Source organism: Carlito syrichta, unplaced genomic scaffold, assembly GCF_000164805.1.
Source record: "Carlito syrichta isolate Samal-C Ts95f unplaced genomic scaffold, Tarsius_syrichta-2.0.1 Scaffold301768, whole genome shotgun sequence".
NCBI lineage: Eukaryota > Metazoa > Chordata > Mammalia > Primates > Tarsiidae > Carlito > Carlito syrichta.
The window spans coordinates 425,289-451,769 of record NW_007245864.1 but is presented as its reverse complement, the minus strand read 5'-3'; the positions used below and the strand labels follow the sequence as shown (position 1 = coordinate 451,769).

Here is a 26,481-nt window from a genome sequence, read left to right as displayed (position 1 = left end):
ATATGGCAAATATTTTTCAGAAGTGTCTGGATGCTGATGGTAACCACTTTGAGCACCTCTTGTAACTGCAGAAGTAAAATGTGACTTGTATTCAACTTCTGTTATTGGCATATAATGAGTATTACAATTTTAATAGTTTTTTCTCTTCCTAAAATGTGTATCCATTTTTTGGGACCCTCTTTATTTACTTAGCACTTGCTCTATATTAGGCATTATAAGTCATCAAGGGTTGATTTAAAGTATACAGAGAGGCCAGATGCAGTTGCCCATGCCTATAATCCCAGCACTTTGGAAGGCAGAAGCAAGAGAACTGCCTGATCCCAGAGAATCAGGACCAGCCTGGTCAACAATAGATCACAAAATTAGTCAGGTGTGGTGGCTCATGCCTGTAGTTCCAGCTACTTGAAGGCTGAGGCGGAAGGATCACCTGTGCCCAGCAGATCAAGGCTGCATTAGCTGCGAGCATGCCACTGCACTGTAGCCTGAGCAACAGAGTGAGACTCCAACTCAACAAACAAACAAATAAAAGTATATGGGGCCGGGCTCGGTGGCTCAACTTATAATCCCGCACTTTGGGAGGCTGAGGTGAGTGGATTGCCTGAGCCCGCGGGTTCGAGACCCGCCTGGGCAACTTGGTAAGACCTCATCTCTACAATAAATCAAAAAATTAGCTGGGTGTGGTAGCGCACGCCTGTAGTTCCAGCTGCTTGGAAGGCTGAGGCTGAAGGATTGCCAGAGCCCAGCAGGTCGAGGCTGTGGTGGCCAGGAGCGGCCACTGCACTCCAGTCTGGGCGACAGAGTGAGACTCCAACTCAAAAAACAAACAAAAAAAAGTATACGGGAAGACAGAGCATGGTGGTTCATGCCTATAATCCCAGCACTTTGGAGATATGCGTAGACAACATAGCAAGACCTCAACTCTACAAAAAAAAAATTAGCCAGGCATGGTGGCATGCAACTGTAATGCCAGATACTTGAGAGGTTGAGGAGGGTGGATTACCCAATTTCAGGAGGTCATAGCTGCAGTGAGCCATCATCATGCCACTGCATCCCAGCCTGGGTGTCAGAGTGAGACATTGACTCAAAAATAAAATTTTTCAAAATATGTGGGAAGATGTGTATAGATTATGTACAAATACTACATCATTTTATACTAGAGACCTGAGAATCCTTGGATTTTGGTATCTTGGTGGGGGACTCCTGTAGCAAATCTCCGAGGATACAGAGGGACAATTGTACTTATAAGCAAGAGCATACTTCTGCCCATTTTGCCATCGGTTTTCCATATGCCTGATCTTATCTGATCCACTTCTGACTTCCTTCCATTGTTTTGGAGTGTACCATTTTGATTCTGTTTCTGTATACTTTTTAGTTATTTTTTTTTGTGATCACCCTAAGGATTGCACTTAATATCTTTTTTTTTTTTTTTTGAGTTGGAGTCTCACTCTGTCGTGCAGACTGGAGTGCAGTGGCTGCTCCCGGCCACTTCAGCCTCGACCTGCTGGGTTCCAGCGATCCTTCCGCCTCAGCCTTCCAAGTAGCTGGAACTACAGGCGCGCGCTACCATGCCCAGCTGATTTTTGGTTTTTTTTAAATTTATTGTAGAGATGAGGTCTCACTGCCCAGGTGGGTCTCGAACTCACGGGCTCAGGCAATCCACTCACCTCAGCCTCCCAAAGGCGCAGGATTATAGGCTGAGTCACCGAGCCTGGCAATCCTTCCTTTTTTTAAATCTTTTTGTAGAGATGGGGTCTTGCTATGTTGCCCAGGCTGGTCTGAAACTCCTGGCCTCAAGCAACCTTTCCACCTCAGCCTCCCAAAGTGCTACAATTACAGGCATGAGCCACCACACCTGATCTCTTCTTTATTTTTAAGTTTTTCTAGATATAAAATTGTTGTTGGCCGGGCTCAGTGGCTCAGCCTGTAATCCCAGCACTTTGGGAGGCCGAAGTAAGTGGATTGCCTGAGCCCACGGGTTCGAGACCCACCTGGGCAACTTGACGAGACCTCATCTCTACAACAAATCAAAAATTAGCCGGACATGGTAGCGCACGCCTATAGTTCCAGCTACTCGGAAAGCTGAGGTGGAAGGATCGCTGGAGCCCAGCAGGTAGAGGCTGCGGTGGCCGGAGCACACTCCAGTCTGGGTGACAGAGTGAGACTCCAACTCAAAAAAATAAAAATAAAATAAAATGAAATTGTTGTTAACAGTTGTTTCTCCCTTTTAGCACTTTAAACAGGTCATCCCACTGTCTTCTGGACTCCATGTTTCTGATGAGAACCTGGGTGTGACTTTGACTGAGGAGCCCTTGGACATGACCAGTAGCATATCTAGATGTTCTGTCTCTGGCTTTTAACAGTTGATTATAAGGTGCCTTGGGTCTATGATTATCAAGCTTGGAGTCTGTTAAGCTTCTTGGAGGTGTACAGTAATATTTTTCATCAAATTTGTACCATCTCTGGCCACACTCTTCAAATATATTTTCTGCCCTCTCTCTCCTCTACTTCTGGGACTCCCACTACACACGTTGGTAAGCCTGATGGTGTCCCACAGACCTTCTTCATTTTTTAATTCATTTTTTCTCTCTGTTCCTCAGACAGGATAATTCAATTGACCTATCTCCAAGTACACATATTTGTTCTTTTTTACTGCTCAAAATGGAAATTTCAGTTAGTGTACTTTTCAGTTCCAGAATCTCTATGTGTTCTACTGTATTTAGTTTCCTTCTATGAGAGCGGGGCCCAAAAAACTCAAAATCATCTTTTGGAAGGCAGGCCTCTTATAGTATAGATTTCCCCCACTAGGTAAGTGTTCTAGGAACCCACTGGCATCGGTGTACTAGCTAGCATTATGAGAGGCTACATTTGGCTTCAGTGAAATTTTTTTTTGGAGATTCGTTCAACGTGTTTGCTCATTTTATGATGGGTGACTTATGAGTGTACATGCCCACACCACGCTGAGTGTTCAGCAGTTTTTTACCAAAAATGCCATGACCTCCATGTTCCATTCATCCTCCTTATTCACTCATTCTTGCCCTGAGCAACTTTTTTTTGTCTCCCCAGATGAAAAAAATCCTCAAAGGGAAATGTTTTGCCAATATGGAGGGGGCGAAATCAGAAACAGCAGAAGCACTAATAGGCATCAAAAATGATGAGTTCAAAAACTGTTTCAGCAGTGGGAAAGTGTCTTGATAGGCGTATTGCATCAAATGGAGAGTGCTTTGAAGGTGACTGAAGTTTAAACATAAGAATAAATAATTTGGATAACCCCTTCAGGCCCCTTCCTGCTGTGGGAGCTCTTCTGTCCTCAATAAATCCTGCTTTCTCAAAAAAAAAAAAAAAAAAAAAAGAATAAATAATTTTTTAGAAATAAATTCCAGGTTTTCTTGGGAACCCATATAATGTCTACACCTTTACTGGATCAAGTCTGTTGATTAAAACATTAGTCTCCTGCTTTCTTTTGGCTCTCTGGGCATATGTAAAACAGTTATCTTAAGTATTTGATAAGCCTAGTGTCTGTGCTTCCTCATTGATGGGTTCTGTTCATTTATTTTCCTCCTGTGGATGGGCTATGACTTCGCATTTCTTTGCAAGTTTCCTAATTGCCTTGTCCCAAATAGGACAGTTTGAATATTATAATGTGTTAACTGTGGAAACCAGATTATTTTTCTTTCTCTTTTTCAAGGTTTGTTGTTGATTGTTGTGGATTATAGTTGTTTAATTACTTTTAAAACTATTTCTTAAAAACCTTAACAAGCCTATTACAGGTTATTCTTTGTTGTGTGTGGTCTCTAAAGTCTCTATTCCTTTAGCTTGTTGCCATTTAGTGGTTTGACAGAGATATCCTTAAACACCTGGAGCCAAAAAACAGAAAAGAAGAAAACACTCTCCCAGTCTTTGCAGACTGGCTCTGTGCTGGGGCACTCCTCCAAACTCAGCCAGGCTGTTTACGACTCTGCCTTAGCCTTCACTTCCTGCCTGCTCAGTGCCTAAAGATCAGGTGAAAGCAGGTCTTCCTAGATCTCTTCTGAGCATGCGTTCTGCCTGGGTATTTGTGTGGTTTTCTACATTTTCCATTATACATGAGAACTGTTTCCAACTCTTATTTTCCCTACTTACTCTCTCCTTAGTTTTTCCTCCCAGGCTTTTGGCATGTTCACTGTCTGCCCCAAATGTAATCTTTTGCCCCAGGCAGCAGTAGCTTATTCCCTTGCTTTCAATGTTTTCAAGGTATACTCTCCACACAGCTGCTTTTCGACCCTGAGAGAGTTCCAAGTTAAGTGTAAAAGAGGGTTAACCCAAACTTTCAGGCTTGGGGGTGGTCTTCCCTACTCTCAGAGGGAATATTCCCCAAGAGAATGACACAGGCCTATACCCTCTGACAAATATACAGCCCTCAAAAACCACCCCCCACATGTAACACCACTCATACATGCACATCCCCCTCACACACACCACAGACCACAGCACTGCCAGCTGCATCACTTCCCACCCCAGCTCAACCATAGAGCACCACCTACAAGAACAGACAGAAAACCAGCCCCAACCCAGATGCAGAAAGACAACTTCCCTGTCTCAGTGTCCAGCAGGAAACCTGGGAGCTAATGGGTCTTCTCAGGACTGACCTTGAGCATGGGAGCCCTTCTCTCCACTCTCTCTCTAAACACCCCCTTTGGAAGCCTCCCCTGGGGCACCAACTGGGTCCCTTACTGAAGAGACATCCTCTCAATGTCTAACATGCCTACTGAAGGCCATAGGGAGATAAAAGATGGCTCAGACCCACTTGTGCAGGAAGGGAACCTATCCCACCAGCCAGCATATTTCCAGAGCACCTGCCCTGCACCCAAAGCTGTGAGGCACCTCCAGATGTGCATCCTCAATGCAAAGAGACCTGGAGAAGCACAAGACACACACATGGCGGAAGCTCAAGCCCCAGTACCCAGCCACAGCTTCTGAAAGACACATATTGAGTCTGGTAGGAAGAAAATGAAGGTGAAAGCCCCAGAGGATCTAGAACCCATCAACTCCTGCAATGCACAATCACGTGCAAAAGAGGCAGCTCTGCTTCTGCCCAATGGGTAGGTTCAATGGGCTGGGCCATGGTAGCATTTTGGGGGGCCAGTCGGGTAGCTATACAGTGAGGTTGTCCTAGAGAGGACACTTGGGGATGAGACCAGTAAGGGTGGCTCAGGGCTGACCATGCTCAGTCAATGATGAAACCACATTAGGAAACAGCTCCAGGAAGAGTGAACCAGGGGATATGGAGAGCCAGGGGCAGGGTACTCACTTCTTTGGTGATCCAGGGGCCATCAGAACTGGGCTTGTCTTGGTTTTCTTGCCAATCGCTTGAGCCCGGAGACAAGCAAGGGCTCCCTTCGTCCTTCAGCTCCTCCCCACATTCCATTTTGCCCTCTGGGGCCGATGCCATCATGGAGTTGTTCTCAGAATCTACAAAGGCAGATGAAGAAAGGGTCAAATCTCAGGGACCAGCAAGTGAGAGTTAAGAAGGAAGAACTGAGCCGGGTTCAGTGGCTCAGCCTGTAATCCCGCACTTTGGGAGGCTGAGATAAGTGGATTGTTCGAGACCCGCCTGGGCAACTTGGCGAGACCTCATCTCTACAAGAAATCAAAATGAGCCGGGTGTGGTAGCGCGTGCCTGTAGTTCCAGCTACTCGGAAGGCTGAGGTGGAAGGATCGCCGGAGCCCAGCAGGTCGAGGCTGCGGTGACCAGGAGCGGCCACTGCACTCCAGTCTGGGTGACAGAGTGAGACTCCAAGTCAAAAAAAAAACTAAGAAGGAAGAACTGGAACTCTCCCCACAAATGTATTGGAGATACACCCTGTCCTCCCTCCCAGGTCCTTCACTGGGTCTGCTGATGTGAGCAGGGTAAAGTTTCTGCTTTGGGTGGACAGGAGGGGCCCAGGGACTCCAGCCTCAGCACAACAATGGAATGAATCATATAGCAAGACCAGGCAATCCCAACATCCAGTCCCTCCCTCCAGATGTCCAGACCAGCAAATTCACCTGGATGCTGCCAGGATGTCAGCAGCACCTCAAACTCCATAGCTCTAAAAGAGCCTGTGGCTGAGTGTAGTGACTCACGCCTGTAATTCCAGTGTTTTGGGAGGTCAAAATGGGAGAATCACTTTAGGCCAGGAGTTCAAGACCAACCTGAGCAACATAGCGAGACCCCATCTCAACCAAAAAATAGAGATATTAACTGGGCATGGTGGCTCACACCTGTAATCTCAGCTCTTAGGAAGACTAAGGCAGGAGGATTGCTTGAGCCCCAGAGCTTGAGGCTGCAGCGAGCTATGATTGTGCCACTGAACTCTAGACTGGTGTCAGAACAAAACCCTGACTCTTAAAAAAAATTAAAAACAGAGCCTGTTACATTCTTCTCCCCTACCAAAAATGTTCCTCCTGTTTTCTCTGGAGTGGGCATCTCTCCTGCAGCAGGCACCTCTCCTGGGGTGGCCCAGGGGTCTCCCGACACCTCCATTGTCCTGGCACTAAGGCATCTGTCTGCCTGGCTGATCTGCCTCCAAAATCATGATCATTCAGTTCAGAGCTGACATGGGGTACAGCACTGAGCATCTGATCCAGCAGCCCCTCCCAAACTCCACCTCTTGCTATGGTTTGGAAACGGTTTGTCTGTCCCCACCAAAACTCATGTTGAAATGTGATCCCAAATTTGGCAGTGTGGGTGGTGGGACCTAGGGGGAGGTGTCTGAGTCACGGGGGCAGATCCCTCATGAATGGCTCAGTGATATTCTCCAGGCAGTGAATTCTTGCTCTTGAGAGACTGGATTCATTCTCTGAGGAACGGGTGAGTTCCCATAAGAATGCGTTATTATAAAGCCAGGACACCTTCATGCTTTATCTTTTCACATATGTCCCTGTCCCCTTTGACCTTCTCCATCATGTTGTGACACTAACTGAAAGCTGTTGTCAGAAGCTGGGCCATAACCTTTAGCTGCAGAACCACGAGTTAAATAAACCTCTGTTCTTTATAAATGCCCATCTTCGTGTATTCTTTTTTTTTTTTTTTTTTTGAGTTGGAGTCTCACTGTCGCCCATTTTAGAGACTGGAGTGCAGTAGCCACCGCAGCCTCAAGCTGCTGGGCTCCGGCGATCCTTCCGCCTCAGCCTTCAAAATAGCTGGAACTACAGGCACACGCTACCACGCCGGCTAATTTTTTTTTGATTTATTGTAGAGATGAGGTCTCGTCTGCCCAGGCGGGTCTCGAACCCGCGGGCTTAGGCAATCCACTCACCTCAGCCTCCCAAAGGCGTGGGATTACAGGCTGAGCCTCCGAGCCTGGCTTCGTGTATTCTTTTATAGCTGGAGAAAATGGGCTAAGACACCTTCAAGGGGTTCTTATTTTCAAACCTAGGTCCTGAAGACCCCACCACTCCCTGACACACTCTAGATGGTGCCACTTCAAGCCTGTTTTTCTTTTTCTTTTCTTTTCTTTTTTTTTTTTTTTTTTGAGTTGGAGTCTCACTCTGTCGCCCAGACTGGAGTGCAGTGGCTGCTCCTGGCCACCGAAGCCTCGATGATCCTTCCACCTCAGCCTTCCAAGTAGCCGGAATTACAGGCATACCTGCTACCACGCCCAGCAGATTTTTTGATTTATTGTAGAGATGAGGTCTTGCTGCCCAGGCGGGTCTCGAACCCACGTTTCTTTTCTTTTTTTTTGAGTTGGGAGTCTCACTCTGTTGCCCAGACTGGAGTGCAGTGGCACGCTCACGACCACTGCAGCCTTGACCTGCTGGGCTCAGGCAATTCTTCTGCCTCAGCCCATCCTTCCGCCTCAGCCTTACAAGCAACTACAGGCATGCGCTACCACACCCAACTAACTTTTTTATTTATTGTAGAGACGAGGTCTTGCCAAGTTGCCCAGGCAGGTATCAAACCCCTGAGCTCAGGCAATCCTCTCACCTTCGTCTCCCAAAGTGCTAGGATTATATAGGCTTGAGCCACCGTGCCTCGCCTCATGTCTGTTTTTTATATAGAAGTTTCTCTTAGCCTTTTCCAAGGCCCAGACCTCCCCTGGCTGCATTCCTGCTCTGGATGCTGAGACTCCAACTTAGGGGGAAAAAAGTGCCATTACACTCCAGTCTGAGCAACAGAGTGAGACCTTGTCTCTAAAAAAAATTTTTTTAGCCGGGCTCAGTGTCTCAGCCTGTAATCCCGCGCTTTGGGTGAGTGATTGCTTGAGCCCGCAGGTTCGAGACCCGCCTGGGCAACTTGGTGAGACCTCATCTCTATAATAAATCAAAAAATTAGCTGGGCGTGATAGCACGCACCTGAAGTTCCAGCTATTTGGAAGGCTGAGGCCTGACAGAGCCCAGCAGGTCGAGGCTGCAGTGGTCGGGAGCGGCCACTGTACTCCAGTCTGGGTGACAGAGTGAGACTCCAACTCAAAAAAAGAAAAAAAAAATTTTATAGGGTGGGCTCGGCAGCTTAGCCTGTAATCTCAGCACTTTGGGAGGCCAAGGCGAGTGGACTACCTGAGCCCATAGGTTCGATACCAGCCCAGGAAACTTGGCAAGACCTCGACTCTACAAAAAAATTTTAAAAATTGCCGGGCATGGTAATGCGTACCTGTAGTTCCGGCTACTTGGAAGACTAAGGCGGAAGGATCACCGGAGCCCAGCAGGTCAATGCTGGGTGGCCCTGAGTGTGCCACTGCACTCCAGACTGGGTGACAGAATGAGACTCCAACACACAAAAAATTTTTTTTTAAATAATTTACTGTTAAAAAAAATGCTAACGGGTCGGTGGCTCAGCCTGTAATCCTGTGCCTTTGGGAGGCTGAGGTGAGTGGATTGCCTGAGCCCGCGGGTTCAAGACCCGCCTGGGCAGCGAGACCTCATCTCTACAATAAATAAAAAAAATCAGCCGAGAGTGGTAGCGCACGCCTGTAATTCCAGCTACTTGGAAGGCTGAGGCGGAAGGATCGCCGGAGCCCAGCAGGCAAAGCTGTGGTGGCTGGAGGCGGCCACAGCACTCCAGTCGGGGCGACAGAGTGAGACTCCAACTCAAAAAAAAAAAAAAAGAAAATACAACTGAGAGCTTCAACAATAGACTAGACCAGTCAGAGAAGACTTTCTGAACCTGGTGACTGGTATTTTGAAATAGCACAGGCAGACAATAGCAACAAAAAAGGAAAAAGAATTAAAACAGATTGAAGAAAGCCTACAATATTTACGAGACACCATTAAGCAAACAAATATCTGTATTATGGATTTTCCAGAAAGAGAAGGAAAAAGTTGAGGAGAACATATTTAGTGAAATAATAGCAAAAGGTCAGGTGTGGTGTCTCATGCCTGTAATCTCAGCATTTTGGGAGGCCAAAGCAGGAGGATTGCATGAGCACAGGAGTTCCAGATTCACCTGGGCAGCAAGACCTCGTCTTTACAAAGAAAATTTTTAAAATTATTCAGGTATGGTGGCACACATCTGTGTAGTCTCAGCTATTCAGGAAGCTGATGAGGATGGATTGCCTGAGCCCAAGAGGTTAAGTCTCTAGTAAGCAGTGATCATGCCACTACACTCCAGCCTGGGTAACAGAGTGAGACGCTGACTCAAAATAATAATAATAATAATGACAGCAGAAAAATTCCTGAGTCTTAGGAGAGGGTTAGACACACAGGTCCAGAAGCCTCAAGGAACTCCAAATATAAATTCAACCAAAACAGTTCCTCTCAGAGGCACATTATAGTCAAACTGTCAAAAGTTGAAGACAAATAAGAATTTTAAAAGCAGCTAGAGAAAAGTGTCAAGTCACATGTAAGGATATCCCCATTAGACTAACAGCAGATTTGTCAGCAGAAGCCTTACAGGACAGAAGATAATGGGATGACATATTTAAAGTACTGGGTAGGGGGGGAAGGACTTGCCAGCCAAGAATATTATGCTCAGCAAATCTATCCTTCAGAAATGAAGGCGAAATAAAATCTTTCACAGATAAGCAAAAACTAAGCAAATTCATCATCTGGAGACTGGCCTTATAAGAAATGCTTAAGGAAGTCATACATTTGGAAGTGAAAAGATGATAACTACCATGAAAACATGTGAAGCTGGGTTTGGTGGCTCAGCCTATAATCTCAGCGCTTTGGGAGGCTCAGGTGAGTGGACTGCCTGAGCCCGCGGGTTCGAGACCCGCCTGGGCAACTTGGCGAGACCTCATCTCCACAATAAATCAAAAATTAGCCGGGCGTGGTAGCACGCGCCTGTAGTTCCAGCTACTTGGAAGGCTGAGGTGGAAGGATCGCCGGAGCCCAGCAGGTGGAGGCTGTGGTGGCCGAGAGCAGCCACTGCACTCCAGTCTGAGTGACAGAGTGAGATTCCAACTCAATAGAGAATAAAAAAAAAAGAAAAAGAAAGAAAGGCTGAGGCAGAAGGATCACCAGAGCCCAGGTCGAGGCTGTGGTGTCATGAGTATGTCACTCCACTCCAGCCTGGATGACAGAGTAAGATATCAAAGCAAAAAAAAAAGAAAGAAAGAAAGAAAATATCTTATCTTACCTGCAAAGACACAAAGTGACTGAAAGTGAAGGGATAGAAAAATATATACCAAAAAATGGAAACCAAAAGTGAGCAGGAATAGCTATACATATATCAGGCAAAACAGACTACAAATTAAATAATGAGAAAAAGAGATAAAGAAGGACATTATATAATAATAAAAGGCTCAGCCAGGCTCGGTGGCTCAGCCTGTAATCCTGTGTCTTGGGAGGCTGAGGTGAGTGAATTGTCTGAGCCCGTGGGTTCAAGATCCACCTGGGCAACTTGGCAAGACCTCATCTCTACAATAAATAAAAAAAATTAGCCAGGTGTGGTAGCACGCACCTGTAGATCCAGCTACTTGGAAGGCTGAGGCAGAAGGATCGCCGGAGCCCAGCAGGTTGAGGCTGCAGTGGCCAGGAGCGGCCACTGCACTCCAGTCTGGGCAACAGAGTGAGACTCCAACTCAAAAAAATTAAAAATGTATATGCTCCAATACCATAACACCCAGATATATAAAGCAAAGATAAACCCCAATATAATAATAGCTAGGGACTTTAAGATCCCACTCCTTGCACTGGATGGATCATGTAGACAGAAAATCAACAAAGAAACATCAGATTTAAACAGCACCATAAAACAATAAACACTTACAGAACATTTTATTCAACAGCTACAAAATACACATTCTTTTCATCAACACATGGAACGTTCTCTAGGATTGACTATAGGTTATGACACAAAACAAGTCTCAGAAATTTTTTTTTTTTTTTTGAGTTGGAGTCACTCTGTCACCCAGACTGGAGTGCGGTGGCCAGAAGCGGCCACCGCAGCCTCGACCTGCTGGGCTCCCGCGATCCTTCCGCCTCAGCCTTCAGAGTAGCTGGAACTACAGGTGTGCGCTACCACACCCGGCTGATTTTTGATTTATTGTAGAGGTGAGGTCTCGCCAAGTTGCCCAGGTGGATCTCGAACCCGCGGGCTCAGACAATCCACTCACCTCAGCCTCCCAAAGGCGCGGGATTATAGGCTGAGCCACCGAGCCCGGTTCAGAAATATTTTAAAATTCAAAATCATATCAGGTATTTTATATGACCACAATGGAATAAAACTAGATATCAACACTAGAAGATCACTCGAAATTGTATAAATATATGAAAATTAAACAACCCTAACACTAACCTTATCAGTATCTTATATGACCACGAATGGAATAAAACTAGACATCAATAACTAAAAGATCATTTGAAATTATATAAATATATAAAAATTAAACAACACGCTCTTAAACAATCAATGGGTATAAGAAGAAACTAAGAATGAAATTTAAAAACTCTTTGAAACATCCAGGTCTGGTGGTTGATGCCTGTAATCCCAGCACTTTGGGAGACCAAGGCAAGAGGACTGCCTGAGCCCAGGAGTTTAAGACGAGCCTGGGCAACATGGCAAGACCTCATTTCTGCAATAAAGTAAAAAAAATTAGCTGAACATGGTGGCATGCACCTGTGGTCTCAGCTACTTGGAAGGCGGAGGTGGAAGGATCACCTTAGCCCAGCAGGTTGTGACTGCAGTAGGCATAATTGTGCCATGTTACTCCATCCTGAACAACAGTGTGAGACTCTGACTCAAAAAAAAAAAAAACTCTTTGAAACATATAAAAATAGAAACACAATAACTAAAACTTGCAGGACACAACAAAAAAAGTATTAAAAGGAAAATTTATAGTAATAAATGTCAGAAAGTTTTCAAATAAACAACCTAACGATACACACCTCATGGAAATAGAAAAGCAAGAACAAACCAAAATCACTAGAAGAAAAGAATAAAGATCAGAGCAGAAATAAGTGAAACTGAGACTAAAAAACAGTACAAAAGATGAACAAAGCAAAAAGCAAGATTTTTGGAAAGACAAAAAACAAACCATTAGCTAGACAACCAAGAAAAAAGAAAAGACCCAAATATAAAATCAGAAATGAAAAAGATGTCACAACAGATACCACAGAAATACAAGGGATAATTATAGAGACTACTATGAACAACTATATCGCAAGTCAGAAATCTAAAGAATACTGACACATTCCTGGACACATGCAGTCACAAAGAAATAGAAAACCTCAACAGACCAATAAAAAGTAATGAGACTAAGTCGGGCTCAGTGGTTCAGCCTGTAATCCCACGCCTTTCGGAGGCTGAGGTGAGTGGATTGCCTGAGCCCGCAGGTTCAAGACCCGCCTGGGCAGTGAGACCTCATCTCTACAATAAATAAAAAAAATTAGCCGGGCGTAGTAGCGCGTGCCTGTAGTTCCAGCTACTTGGAAGGCTGAGGCGGAAGGATCGCCGGAGCCCAGCAGGTTGACAGTCTGGGCAGTCTGGGCGACAGAGTGAGACTCCAACTCAGAAAAAAAAGAAAAGAAAAAAAAAGTAATGAGACTGAATCAAAGAAAGCCCAGAACCAGATGGTTTTGCCACTGAATTCCATAAACATTTAAAGAATAATAATATAATAATAAAAGACTCAATGTAAGAATGTAAAACTCAGTTCTTCTCAAACTATTAAAAAAAATTAGCCGGGCTCGGTGGCTCAGCCTGTAATCCCGTGCCTTGGGAGGCTGAGGTGAGTGGATTGCCTGAGCCCACGGGTTCGAGACCCGCCTGGGCAACTTGGTGAGACCTCATCTCTACAATAAATCAAAAAATCAGCCAGGCGTGGTAGCATGCGCCTGTAGTTCCGGCGACTTGGAAGGCTGAGGTGGAAGGATCACCGGAGCCCAGCAGGTCGAGGCTGGGGTGGCTGGGAGCGGCCACTGCACTCCAGTCTGGGCAACAGAGTGAGACTCCAATTCAAAAAAAAAAAAAAAAATTAAACTGGAGGAAATCCTTTGTAACTCTATGAGGCCAGGATAATCCTAATACCAAAACTAGTCAAGGACACAACAAAAAAAGAAAACTACAGGCCAGTATTCCTGATGCTCACAGACACAAACATCTCCAACAAAATACTAGCAAACCAAATCCAAAAACACATCAAAAAGATAATACATGATCAAGTGGGATTTATCCAAGGAATGCAAAGATGGTTCAGTATATGTGAATCAACATACATCATATATCACCATCAACAGAAAGAAGGCTGGAACCATATGATCATCTCAGTAGATACAGAAAAGGCCAGCGATAAAATTTTAACATCCCTTCATGATAAAAAACACTTAATAAATTAGGTATAGAAGAAAAGTACCTCACATAATAAAGTCCATATATGTGAAAAGCTGAAAGCTTTTCTCCTAAGAACTGAAAAAGAATGTTCACCCTCACCACCATATTCAATGTAGAACTGGGAATTCTAGCCAGAGCAATGATGCAAGAAAAATAAATATAGGGCATCCAAATTGAACAAGAGGAAGTAAAATTTTCCCTGTTTGCAATCAACGTTATCTAATACATAGAAAAACCTAAAGACACTACCAAAAAAAACCCCCAAAACCCTCTTAGAACTGACAAATTCAGTAAAGTTACAGGTTATAAAATTAATATACAAATATCAGTAGCATTTCTACCCACAAACAACAAAGTAGCTGGGAAAAAAAATCAAGAAGGAAATCCTAAAACCCTCTTAGAACTGACAAATTCAGTAAAGTTACAGGTTATAAAATTAATATACAAATATCAGTAGCATTTCTACCCACAAACAACAAAGTAGCTGGGAAAAAAAATCAAGAAGGAAATCCTATTTATAACAGTAACAAAAAATTACTTAGGAATAAATTTAACCAAGGAGGTGAAAGACCTCTACAAGGAAAACTACAAAACACTGATGAGAAAAACTGAAGACGATATAAACAGATGGAAAAACATTCACGCTCATGGACTGGAATAATTAATATTGTTAAAATGATAATACCACCCAAAACAATCTGTAGATTCAAGCAACCCCTATCTAAATACAAATGACATTTCTCTCTGAAACAGAAAAAACAGGCCAGGCACAGTAGCTTGCCTACAATCCCATCACTTTGGGAGGCTATGGCAGGAGGATGGCTTGAGGCCCAGAATTCAAGACCAGCTTGAGCAACATCACAAAACCCCTCTCTACAAAAAAAGGTAGGGGGGGGGCCGCGAGAATTGTTTGTTTTTAAAAGAAAAAAATTCTAAAATTTACATGGAACAACAAAAGACCCCAAATAGCCACAGCAATCCTGAACAAAAAGAACAAATCTGGAGATATCACACTAACAGACTTCAAACTACACTACAAAGCTATAATAACCAAAAACCAGCATGGTATTGGCATAAAAACAGACACTTAGATAAAGAGAAGAGAGAGCACAGAAATCAATCTACTTCTCTATAGCCAACTAATTTTTGACAAGGATGCCAAGAACACTCACTGGGAAAAAGACAGTCTGGCTGAGGTGAGTGGATGGCCTGAGCCCACGAGTTCGAGACCCGCCTGGGCAACTTGGCGAGACCTCATCTCTACAGTAAATAAAAAAAAATCAGCCGGGCATGGTAGCGCATGCCTGTAATTCCGGCTACCGGGAAGGCTGAGGCGGAAGGATCGTGGGAGCCCAGCAGGTCGAGGCTGCGGTGGCCGGGAGCGGCCGCTGCACTCCAGTCTGGGCGACAGAGTGAGACTCCAACTCAGGAAAAAAAAAAAAAAAAAAGACAGTCTGTTCAAATAAGGGGTGATGGGAAAACTGAATATCCACATGCAGAAGAAGGAAACTAAGCCAGGTTCGGTGGCTCAGCCTGTAATCCCGTGCCTTTGGGAGGCTGAGGTGAGTGGATTGTCTGAGCCCGCAGGTTCGAGAACCGTCTGGGCAACTTGGGGAGACCTCATCTCTACAAAAAAAAAATGAGCCAGGCGTTTTAGCTCCTCACAAGAGAGTCAGCCTGTCCTTTGATACTTTGAAACCAGGCATTGACTTCTCCTCCCTAGCTATAAAAGTTCTAGATGGTATCTTCTTCCAATAGAAGGTTATAAACACATTTGCAATTGGCAAATGTTTCACTTTCCTAATACTGAAAGTGGGTGAAAATTAAAAAAAAAAAAATCTGAAGCTTGTTGCCATTAACTTCAGTGGTTAAGCACAAGTGAAATGATCTTTTCTAAATTGGCACCTTTTTCACAGTACAGCTGAAAGTTACAGACATATCCAGTATTTGCCTCAGATACCACTCTGACTAGCATTCTTTACTTTGTATTTTTATTTGGATTGTAAACTGAATATATATTATATATGTATATATTCATTTACATTGCATCATTACATCACTATCTGTCTCATTATCACTAATAATTTCACTGGATTCACCATTGACCTTGGAAATCTCATCAGCATACATTTCTTCATATTCCATAATTATAATAAATTTTAATGTTGAAGTATGAAAGTCTTGAAATAGCAAAATAAAAGTATACAACACTAATCACAACAAAATAATGACCAACTTCCAGTTTTTACCAACTACATAAATCTACATAAATCAATAACAACATTGTGCAGTTGAGATCAGATAATTATCTCAATTAACTTTCTTTCTCCTTGCCTCACTATTAATTTTCAAGCAAAATATAGTAACACATACATATGACAACGTTGCAGCATTCAGAAACAGAATTTGCAAAGACATAAATCCATGTTAGCGGCAACCAGGAACAGAATGCAGAATGACATAAATTCACGTCGGTGATAACAAATTAGTTAAAAATCTGCTGTTCAAGGATCTTAGCTAGATCTTCTGGATAACTTCCTTCAGCTTCTCCATCAGCACCTACTGCTTCACCTTTCACTTTTATGTCATAGAAATGGCTGCTTTCCTTAAACCTCATAAACCAACCTCTGCTAGCTTCCAACTTTTCTTCTGCAGCTTCGTTACCTCTCTCAGCCTTCACACACTTGAAGAGAATGGGGCCTTGCTCTGGTTTAGGTTTTGGTTTAACGGAATGTTGTGGCTGGTTTGCTCTTCTCTCCAGACCACTCAAACTTCCTCCATATCAGCGATAAGGCTGTTTTGCTTTGTCATTCATGTGTTCACTGGAGTAGGCTTTCAATTTCCTTCAAGAACTTTCCCTTTGCGTTCACAACTTGGCTAGCTGTTTGGCACAAGAGGTCTAGCTTTCGGTCTGTCTGAGCATTCCACACGCCTTCCTCACTAACCATAATCATTTCTCACTTCTGAACTAAAGTGAGAGACATGAGATTCTTCCTTTCACTTGAATGCTTAGAGGTCACTGTAAGGTTATTAACTGGCCTAATTTCAATACTGTTGTATCTCAGGAAATAGGGAGGCCTGAGCAGAAGGAGAGAGGCCTGGAATAGCTGGTTGGTACCAGGCCCGGCTAATTTTTTTTTTTTTGTAGAGATGAGATCTCACTATGTTGCCTTGGCTGGTCTTAAACTCCTGGGCTTGAGCAATCCTCCCACCTCAGTCCCCTAAAGAGCTGGCATTACAGGCATGAGCCACCGCACCTGGTCTATGAAGTGTCTAGAGATATGCACAGATGCATTTGACACTCCAATTAAGTTCCCTGTCAATTAAGTTCACTGTCATAGAGGCGTGATTTGTGGCACCCCAAATAACTAACAGTAACATCAGTGTTCACTGATCACAGATCACTGTAAAAGGTATAATCATTTTTAAGTTTGAAATAGTGTAAGAGTTACCAAAATGTAGCCGGGCTCGGTGGCTCAGCCTGTAATCCCAGCACTTTGGGAGGCTGAGGTGAGTGGATTGCCTGAGCCTGCGGGTTCGAGACCCACCTGGGCAACTTGGTGAGACCTCATCTCCACAATAAAATAAAAAATTAGCCGGGCGTGGTAGCATGCACCTGTAATTCCGGCTACTCGGAAGGCTGAGGCGGAAGGATCGCCGGAGCCCAGCAGGGAACGGCCACTGCACTCCAGTCTGGGCAACAGAGTGAGACTCCAACTCAAAAAAAAAAAAGAGTTACCAAAATGTAACACGCTATGGGAAAAATGGTACCCAAAGACTTTCTCAACACAGGGTTGACAAAAACCTTCAATTTGTAAAAACCACAGTATCTGGGAGCGCAATAAAGTAAAGCAAAATAAAACAATGCCTGTATAAATTATCAGCAGTGTACTGGGGTCCCTCCTGGAAAGGACTGGGCCTATCCTTCAATCCCGGGGTTCCTGCTCACAGTAGGTATTTCAGCCAATCAACCAACCAAACTGCCAGAGTCCTTCCTGACTCTATGAGCTGAGATGTTAAATGCAGAATCTCTGCTCAGGGGGCCCATACAAACAAATCCAGCCTGATCCAAGTTTACATAATGTAGGAGCTCAGTGTACCCAACCATAGCAGGGTCCCCCACACATCTGCATCCCAACTTGTATGTCCTTTCCCAGCCATGCCCTCACGTTGACAGCAGACACTCTGCACTGCTGAGAGCCTGGCCTTCCTTATAATTCAGCCAATCTCACGACAAGGGTTCCTGCATGATTTGGGGCAATTTCAGTAATGTGGCTCCAGGAGGGAAGATTCAGACCCAGGGCACACTTAGGAACTCTTAAGCCATTTATGCGGAGCTGGAACCAAGACATTGAACACCTAAGTTTATCCTTTGATTTCATTACACTGTGCAGTGAGACTAGAGGCAGCCAACCAAATTTGTTACAGTCCATGTTTTTCTACAAGTATCATATGCAGAGTCTCCAAGTTCCTTGCCTCTTATAAGTGGTGAATTTGGAGTGTCAAATGCATCTGTGCATATCTCTAGAAACTGTTCATAGACCAGATGCGGTGGTTCATGTTTGTAATCCCAGCTCTTTGGGGGGCTGAAGTGGGAGTATTGCTCGAGCCCAGGATTTAAGACCAGCCAAGACAGCATAGTGAGATCTCATCTCTACAAAAAAAGTCAAAAAATTAGCCAGGCATGGTGACTATAGTCCCAGCTACTCAGTAGGCTGAGGTGGAAGGATCACCTGAGGGCAAGGCTGTGGTGAGCCACGATTGTGTGACTATACTCCAGTCTGGGTAGCAGAGTGAGATCCTGACTCAAGAATAAATAAATAAATAAATAATAAGTAAAATAAAATAGTTCACAACATGGACTGCCAGTGCTCTTTTCAGTATTAGAAGTAAAGTTCTGCCGGGCTCAGTGGCTCAGCCTGTAATCCCAGCACCTTGGGAGGCCGAGGTGAGTGGACTGCCTGAGCCCGCAGGTTCGAGACCCACCTGGGCAACTTGGCAAGACCTCATCTCTACAATAAATCAAAAATTAGCCGGGCGTGGTAGCGCACGCCTGTAGTTCCAGCTACTTGGAAGGCTGAGGCGGAAGGATCGCTGGAGCCCAGCAGGTCGAGGCTGCGGTGGCTGGGAGCGGCCACTGCACTCCAGTCTGGGTGACAGAGTGAGACTCCAACTCAAAAAAAATAAAAAAGAAGTAAAGTTCTAGCCGGGCTCGGTGGCTCAGCCTGTAATCCCGTGCCTTAGGAAGCTGAGGTGAGTAGATTGCCTGAGCCCGTGGCTTCGAGACCCTCCGGGGTAACTTGGTGAGACCTCATCTGTACAGTAAATAAAAAAATTAGTGCGCCTGTAGTTCCAGCTACTTGGAAGGCTGAGGCAGAAGGATCGCCGGAGCCCAGCAGGTCGAGGCTGTGGCGGCCGGGAGCGGCCACTGCACTCCAGTCTGGGTGACAGAGTGAGACTCCAACTCAGAAAAAAAAAAAAGAAGTAGCCGGGTTCGGTGGCTCAGCCTGTAATCCCCCGCCTTTAGGAGGCCGAGGTGAGTGGATTGCCTGAGCCTGTGGGTTCGAGACCCGCCTGGGTAACTTGATAAGACCTCATCTTTACAATAAGTCAAAAAATCAGCTGGGTGTGGTAGCGCATGCCTGTAATTCCGGCTACTCCGAAGGCTGAGGTGGAGGATTGCAGGAGCCCAGCAGGTCGAGGCTGCGGTGGCCAGGAGTGGCCACTGCAGTCCAGTCTGTGTGACGGAGTGAAACTCCAATTAAAAGAAAAAAAAAGAAGTAAAGTTCTTAGCATTTCTACATTTAATCAGGTTAGACAGTCAACTCCAGAAACTCCAAAACCAACTTAGGAAACTCATCCTTAAGATTCCTTAAAACTCACTCCTGGTACCAGAATCCATATTAGTCAGGGTTCTCCACAAAGACAGAATCAATAGAATTCGTGTCCATATGCATGAGAGGGGACTTATTGGGGAATTAGCTCATGTGACTATGGAGACCGAGAAGTCTCACGTCAAGGCTGCCTGAGACAGGCCATCTGCAAGCTGGAGACCCCAGGATGCTGGTAGCGGTTCAGTCCAAGTCCAAAGGCCTCAGAACCAGGAAGCTGATGGCCTGATTCTTGGTTGAGGCTGGAGGGCTGAGAACCCAGGAGGCCACTGGTGCAAGTCCTAGAAGTCCTAAAGGCCAGAGAGTCCAGAGTTCTGATGTCCAACAGCAGGAGAAGGAGAATGTGTCCCAGCTCCAGGAGAAGGAGGAAATCCTCTTGGCTCCCCCTTTTCCTTTCTTTTTTTTTTTTTTTGAGTTGGAGCCTCACTCTGTCACCCAGACTGGAGTGCAGTCTCGACCTGCTGGGCTCCAGCAATCCTTCCGCCTCAGCCTTCCAAGTAGCCGGAATTACAGGCACGCGCTACCACGCCCGGCTGATTTTTTGATTTATTGTAGAGATGAGGTCTTGCTGCCCAGGCAGTTCTCGAACCCGCGGGCTCAGGCAATCCACTCACCTCAGCCTCCCAAAGGCGCGGGATTACAGGCTGAGCCACCGAGCCTGGTTGGCTCTACCTTTTTCTTCAAGATGTTCCCTACCTTGTCCACTCACGCACTAACCTCCTCTGGAAACAAGTTCACAGATACACCCAAATCATGTGGAACTAGTTCTCTTGGCAGCCCCTGCCTGGTCCAGGAACATGGACACCTGAATTTAATCCCAATATCCCTCCCACAAGACACAGGCATCCCAGGGCCTTTGGGCAGACTGCCCCACAGCCTCCACTGCCCTGTCCAGAGACTGGCCTGCCTGTGTCCCCCACTCCTCCAGCACCCGGAGCCTGTGTCTGGGATGCCCCGAGCCCAGGGCCACCTGGTGAACTTGCAAGTGGTTGTCCGGAGTGGTTGCCTCCTCTGCTCCAGACACGCCTTCCCCATATTCTCCCCAACCCCCACCATCTTGGTTTCAGTTTCCATTCCCGCAAAGAGGCACAGCCCAGATATGCGGAAGTCCCAGGCCAGCCTCTGACTGGGCCCAGGTGCATAGCCACCCTGCCCACTCTCCCTACCCACTGGGATGGGCATCCTCCCAGAAGGCAGCCACTGGCTCTGGTTCAAGTAGGAGAAGATTTAATGGCATTTTACAAAAATGTCACACGCCCATGTTCTCAGACAGACTTTCATTTTTTTTTCTCCTGCTCTGTTGGCAAACACACCAGGTGCCCTGATGGCCCTGTGAAAGCCCCTCACACTGAATGAAAGGACAGGGCAAAGGGAGAGTGACCTTTCAGGAAGACCCTCCAAGAAGGGAATGTGAGATCACCCATTTCCCCAAAGGGATCGGAGACTAAATGAAGCTCCCCCCATGGCACTGTCTGTTGTACATCTCTCTTCTCGGTCACCAGTTGGGGCCACCCTGCTGTATCTTGTAGCAGTGGCTAATTTTGGTCCCCGAGGCCCACATTAATTCCTGCTCCTCTGACTGCAGGTCCAGAGGCAGGAGCTGGAGCTATTCATCCCCCCAGCCACACCTATACCCCACCTTCCCACCCTTCCCCTGAGGCCAGCAAAACCTGAACCGCAGCTATCCCCAGGGCATGGCTCTGGAAAGTTCCCATCCTGTTTCTGCCAGCTGCCAGCTTTGGGACCATGGGCAAGTCACTTAGCCTCTCTGTGCTTTACTCTCAGCATCTGTGAATGGGGATTTATGATTGCTCTTCCCTCAATACTGAGCCCAGGGCCAGGTACATCACAGATGATTAGATTTTTTTTAACCTCTGGGACTCCAAAGACCCTCCACCCCAAAGGCCCTCCACCAGGGAAAATGTTCCCGTGACCAGGGCTAGAAGCCCTCACAGGGAGGAAACTCCACCGGGACACCAGAAGCTCAGTCATCCATTGACTCAGTTTCCCGATGGCAAGAAATCTATAACAGGAGCAGCCAATGAGACCATCATCAACTCTACAATTCCGCAACCCATCAAGACCCCAGGTGTTCCAAAAGAAGAGATGAAACTCTGAAGTCAGACTGTCCGCCAAAGTTGCTCCCCAAAGAGCAAAGAAATCAATAAAGCAAAAACCAACAACAGAAAGCAGCAGCTCGCTCACACTTCCTGCAGCCCAGCAAAAACATCTGTCACGTGAGCACTTCGTACAAATGCAAGGATATAAGAATGATGGAAGAACTGGCGGCTCATACCCGAGCCCTGAACACAAAGGTAACATCAGAGTCCCCAGGCAAGAAGCTCTGGCACCAACAACACCACAACACATATGCCACGCAGACTTCAAAAATAAGGTAAGGTCAGGAGTGATGGTTCACACCTGTAATCCCAGCATTCTGGCTGAGACAGGAGGATCTCTTGAGTCCAAGAATTTAAGACTAGCCCGGGCAACATAGCAAGATCTCATCTCTACAATATATCAAAAAAATTAGCAGGGCATGGTGGTGTGTGCCTGGAGTCCCAGTTACTCAGGAGGCTGAGGTGGAAGAATTGCCTGAGCCCAAGAGGTCAAGGCTACAGTAAGTCTTGATTATGCCACTGTACTCCAGCCCCAGAGATAGAGACAGAGTGAGGCCCTGATAAAGGAAGGAAGGAAGGGAGGGAGGGAGGGAAGGAGGAAGAAAATACATGTGGTCTTCCCGCGAAACTTCTTTGATGCAGGCAGCAGGTAAACATTGAGCATCTGGTGTGCGCCAGGCACTGTGCAAGGAACTTGGGGAAAAGCAGAGAATAGGGAGCAGAGGTCTCCCCTAATGTGGTCCCAGTGCCACAAAAACAGAGTCAGGGGAAATGAAATTTGGAGTCTGGGGGAGGGGCTAGTTGTCATTTTAAATGGGTGGTCCTGGCATCATCGGAGGTTACAGCTGGGCAAAGACTGAACGAGAAGAGGGAAGAAGCCTGGCCAGGCACCGGGATCAGGTTGTGCAAAGGCCCTGTGGTCAAAGTACACCTAGTGTGTCTCAGGAAGGGCAAGGAGGCCAGTGGGCTCTGGGAAGCCAGCAGGTGGAGGTCAGAAGGAATGAGGTGGGCAGCCATCTACGCAGGATCTTGTGGGCCAATGTAAGACCTTTTGCTTGTACTCAGTTAAACTGGTAGGGGAGGGGGATGCTGGAAGGAGGTACATGATCTGACTGCTGCACTAAAAGTAGGAGAGAGGGCAAGGTAAAGGCATGGAGACCAGAAGGGGCCTCTTATCCCCAAGAGGATGGCAGAGGAAAGAAGGAGAAGACCCGAGGATGCTGGTTCTAGCAGAAGCAGCTAGAAAGACAAGTTGCCCGTGGAGGTGGGGGCCTGAGGATAGCTGGGCTTTAGACACAAAAAGGCTCAAGGTCTCCCAGACGCCAAGTTGACAGGCCACAGAGTGGCCAGCATTCAGGTGAGGGGTCCAGGGTAAAGGATTAACCTGGGTGCTGCCAGCACACGGGTGGCATTTTATTTTATTTTTTTAATTTATTTTTTTTGAGTTGGAGTCTCACTCTATAGTCCAGACAGGAGTGCAGTGGCCGCTCCCGGCCACCGCAGCCTCGACCTGCTAGGTTCCGGCAATCCTTCCCCCTCAGCCTTCCAAGTAGCTGGAACTACAGGCGCACGCTACCACGCCCAGCTAATTTTTTGATTTATTGTAGAGATGAGGTCTCGCCAAGTGGCCCAGGTGGGTCTCGAACCCGCGGGCTCGGGCAATCCACTCACCTCAGCCTCCCAAAGCGCGGGATTACAGGCTGAGCCACTGAGCCCAGCTCACAGGTGGCATTTTAAACCATGGAACTGTATGAGGCCACCAAGGGACATGGAAAAGAGCAGCCCCGAGTGACAAGGGACACAGTCTGAATCCCTAGAAGCCGGCAGGCTCGAGGACAGATCCCAAATGGTCAGCAGGCAAAGCCCACCTCGCACCATGCTCCATTCCTATCTCTCAGATAGCCTCCCTGCGCCAGGAAGGGACCTGGACAGGCTGCAGGGAGCCCTCCTGCCTCTCCCCAAACAAGCCCAGGCAGAGTCCCCATCCCGCAACATCTCAGATGCCGCTTCTCTGTGGCATCATCTGAAACCCTCTATGAATCCCTCAGTTCAGCCTGACTCTTCTTGTTCCTGAGGGAAGGAAAAATTCTTAAGTTCTTTCCAGGAAATGAAACTGAAACTTTACAAAAGCGATAAGCACCTTCAGCAAAGACTCCGACAAAACTGTTCTTTTAATGAAAGTGCTTCTCAGGAGAGTTCTCTAGCCGTAGAGGGCCTCAGCCCCAGCTGGCTGCCTGCTGCCAAGTCTTCCATTTCCTGGAAAGGGGACAGGGCTGACTGCCCACTGCAGGGGGTCCCCACTGCCCTAGCTGTGTCCCCAGCACCCACTGGTGCCCCTCAGGGCTCACCTGCTACAGAGGCGACAGGAGGCAGCCTGTTCCCGCACTGGCTGCAGTACTTGGGGGCTTCCTCTTTGCAGACATGCCTGCACGAAGGGCATTCCATATCTCCGGGTGGGGATGCGTCCCCTGCAGACCTAGAAGCAAGGGGAAGAGATCCAGGCAGCCGGCTATATACGGTCCCTCCTGTCACGTGACCAGGCCCTGCTTCAGTTTCATTTTCTGGGAAAGTGAGATTACTGCCGCCCAGACAGTCCCCCGGTCAATTAAACGAGCACAAGCACAACCCCTGCGGGCACATCCCAGTGCAGTCTGGCTCCTCCCCGGCTTGACACCTGCTTCCCTCTGCTGCCCCCAGATACTTGCTTCTGCAGCCTCCTGAGCAGTCTCTGTCCTGGTCCATCACTCAGCCAGTCTAGAAACTGTCCCTACCTCCACAGAAGAGAATGAGAGGTAAGGTGAGGGATGGGGGTGCTCAAGACAGGGTCAAAGCACATGGGAAACCCTGAGGTGGGTGTGAGGTAGAGAAGGGCAAAGATGCACCCAGAGCTAGGTCCCCTGGCCTGCAGCAAGCCAGGCACTCACCCCACTCATCTTCAAAAGGGGACAAAGGCTCCTGCCCGCAGGTGATGACATGAGGATGAGGTCAGTCACACAGGGACAGCTCTAACAGCACCACAGAAAGCATGTGGGGTGGCCTGGGCTGGTGGGGCTGGTGGGTGGGGTTCCTAATCACTGGGGGAGGTGAGGGACGCAGCTGGTCCAGCGCTGGCACTTATCTCATCAGCGGGGTGTGTGTGTGTAGTGTGTGGGGTGGTGGTGATGGTGGTGGTGTGTGTTTGGCATTTTGGCTCTTGGCTGCCTACAGTTGAGAACCTGACTCCAAGGTAAGAATTCCAAGGCCCATCCACCATCCTTGAACCACAGAACCCCGCTGGGGCCTTCACCAGCCGGGAGGGCACCACAAAGGCACTCAGGCCCGCTGCCCACTCCCACCCTGTGTAGTCCCCTGCCCACTCCCACCCTGCTGTAGCCCTTCCCCCAGCAGCTGGGTCTCCACCAGGTAGTGGGCTCTTTTGGTCTGGGACAGGGGCACAGGGTATGTGTGGTCACCTGTGTAAAAGACTACAACATGCCACTCCAAAACTGACTTCTGTGGCATATTTTGAGATGGCTATTTGGAGAAACTGCAGACACAGGGATGGTGGCCTTTCATAAAAGATTAGAAGGGAGATCTACATTACTCAAGGGCAGATGCAAGCAGTAGCTTTCTCTGAAGCCCCCTGGTCTGCCTAAAGTAGGTTTGAGGAAGAGACAAGAAAGAGGTCAGGTGGGGTATGCAGAGACTGCTGCAGGCCTCAGGAGTTCCTCGGAGGGCAGCTCAAGATTACCTGAGAAACTATCTTTGCATAACAAGACAACCTTGTATTCAGAAGCCACTCCCTCTCCAAGCCCCAACCCCTAGTCCAAGGCTATGACATTCACTGGCATGACCCTTCTTCAGTCTTATATTTTGTGTATGCATGTAATAAATCTATTGACTGTCACTTTATTCCAGAGACTCAAATATCTCTCCTTCAGAGAGTAGAAAGAAAGCTTAAAATTCCTTTACACTTGCCACAGCCAGGCCCTGGCCCCCACAACGCTCTGTCCCTTTCACATGCCCCTGAATCAACTATCACTGAAGTCTGGGCACTCCCTCGCACTCAAACACCTTCAATGACTCTCCATGGCCCAGGCCTCTTTCTTTCCACCTAAAACGTTTCCCTCTCCAATGCTGCGCTTCCCCTCAAAACCAGAAAACTCACAGCAGGCTCTGGAAATTCTCCCCAAAGCATCTTATTGTTCCCTGTTTGCAAGAGGGGGTTGAAGACACAAGTTCCCCAGGCACTCAGCATTTCCATTCCAGTCGGCCTCCAGTCTCTTCCCTGCCCTTTTCCTCCAAGCACTGACCCTGCAACCAGCCTCAAAGCCCAGCGCTCAACCTCCACCCAAGAAAACAAAGTGGGGGCAGGGAGAGCTCACCACCATCTTTGCACCAGCTCATTCCCCTCCCTCCCCTTCCTCCCCCGGATCCTCGCAGATCGGCTCCCCCGGCCGCCAGCGGGGAAGGGGAAGTGTGCCCACCTGGCCTTGAACCCAGCGCCCGGCGGCGCTGCAAACTTGGGAGCGCGCTGTGCTGTTCGGGGGCGGTGATTCCTGTCTCCCAAAAGTTCCTAGGAAATAGAGAAGTCTCTTTTTGCAAGTACACTTGTCAGCTGGTGCAGCTAGTGAAGGCAAAGGATTTCAGGGCGGTGCCGGAGGCCCCGTGCTGGCTGGCCGCCCCGTCCGCTCCCCGCTCGCGCCCTGGCCCTTTCCCGGGGGCAGCGCGACCGGGGCTCCACGCCCGCGCCGGGGAG

The 26,481-nt window shown here is 47.2% G+C and overlaps 1 protein-coding gene across 1 annotated transcript in view; it reads right to left on the bottom strand.

Moving 5' to 3' along the window:
- The window catches only part of RNF213 (ring finger protein 213), a gene marked incomplete at its 3' end in the record, with an annotated part of 99,569 nt that extends 75,381 nt beyond the window's left edge, over positions 1–24,188 (bottom strand). Inside the window, exons 1-2 of the mRNA XM_021710966.1 lie at positions 24,092–24,188; positions 5,288–5,448 (exon numbers count right to left, since the gene is read on the bottom strand). Of these exons, the coding sequence (XP_021566641.1) occupies positions 5,288–5,448; positions 24,092–24,188 (258 nt within the window). The remainder of the gene's footprint in view (positions 1–5,287; positions 5,449–24,091) is intronic.
- Between the last annotated feature and the right edge of the window lie 2,293 nt (positions 24,189–26,481).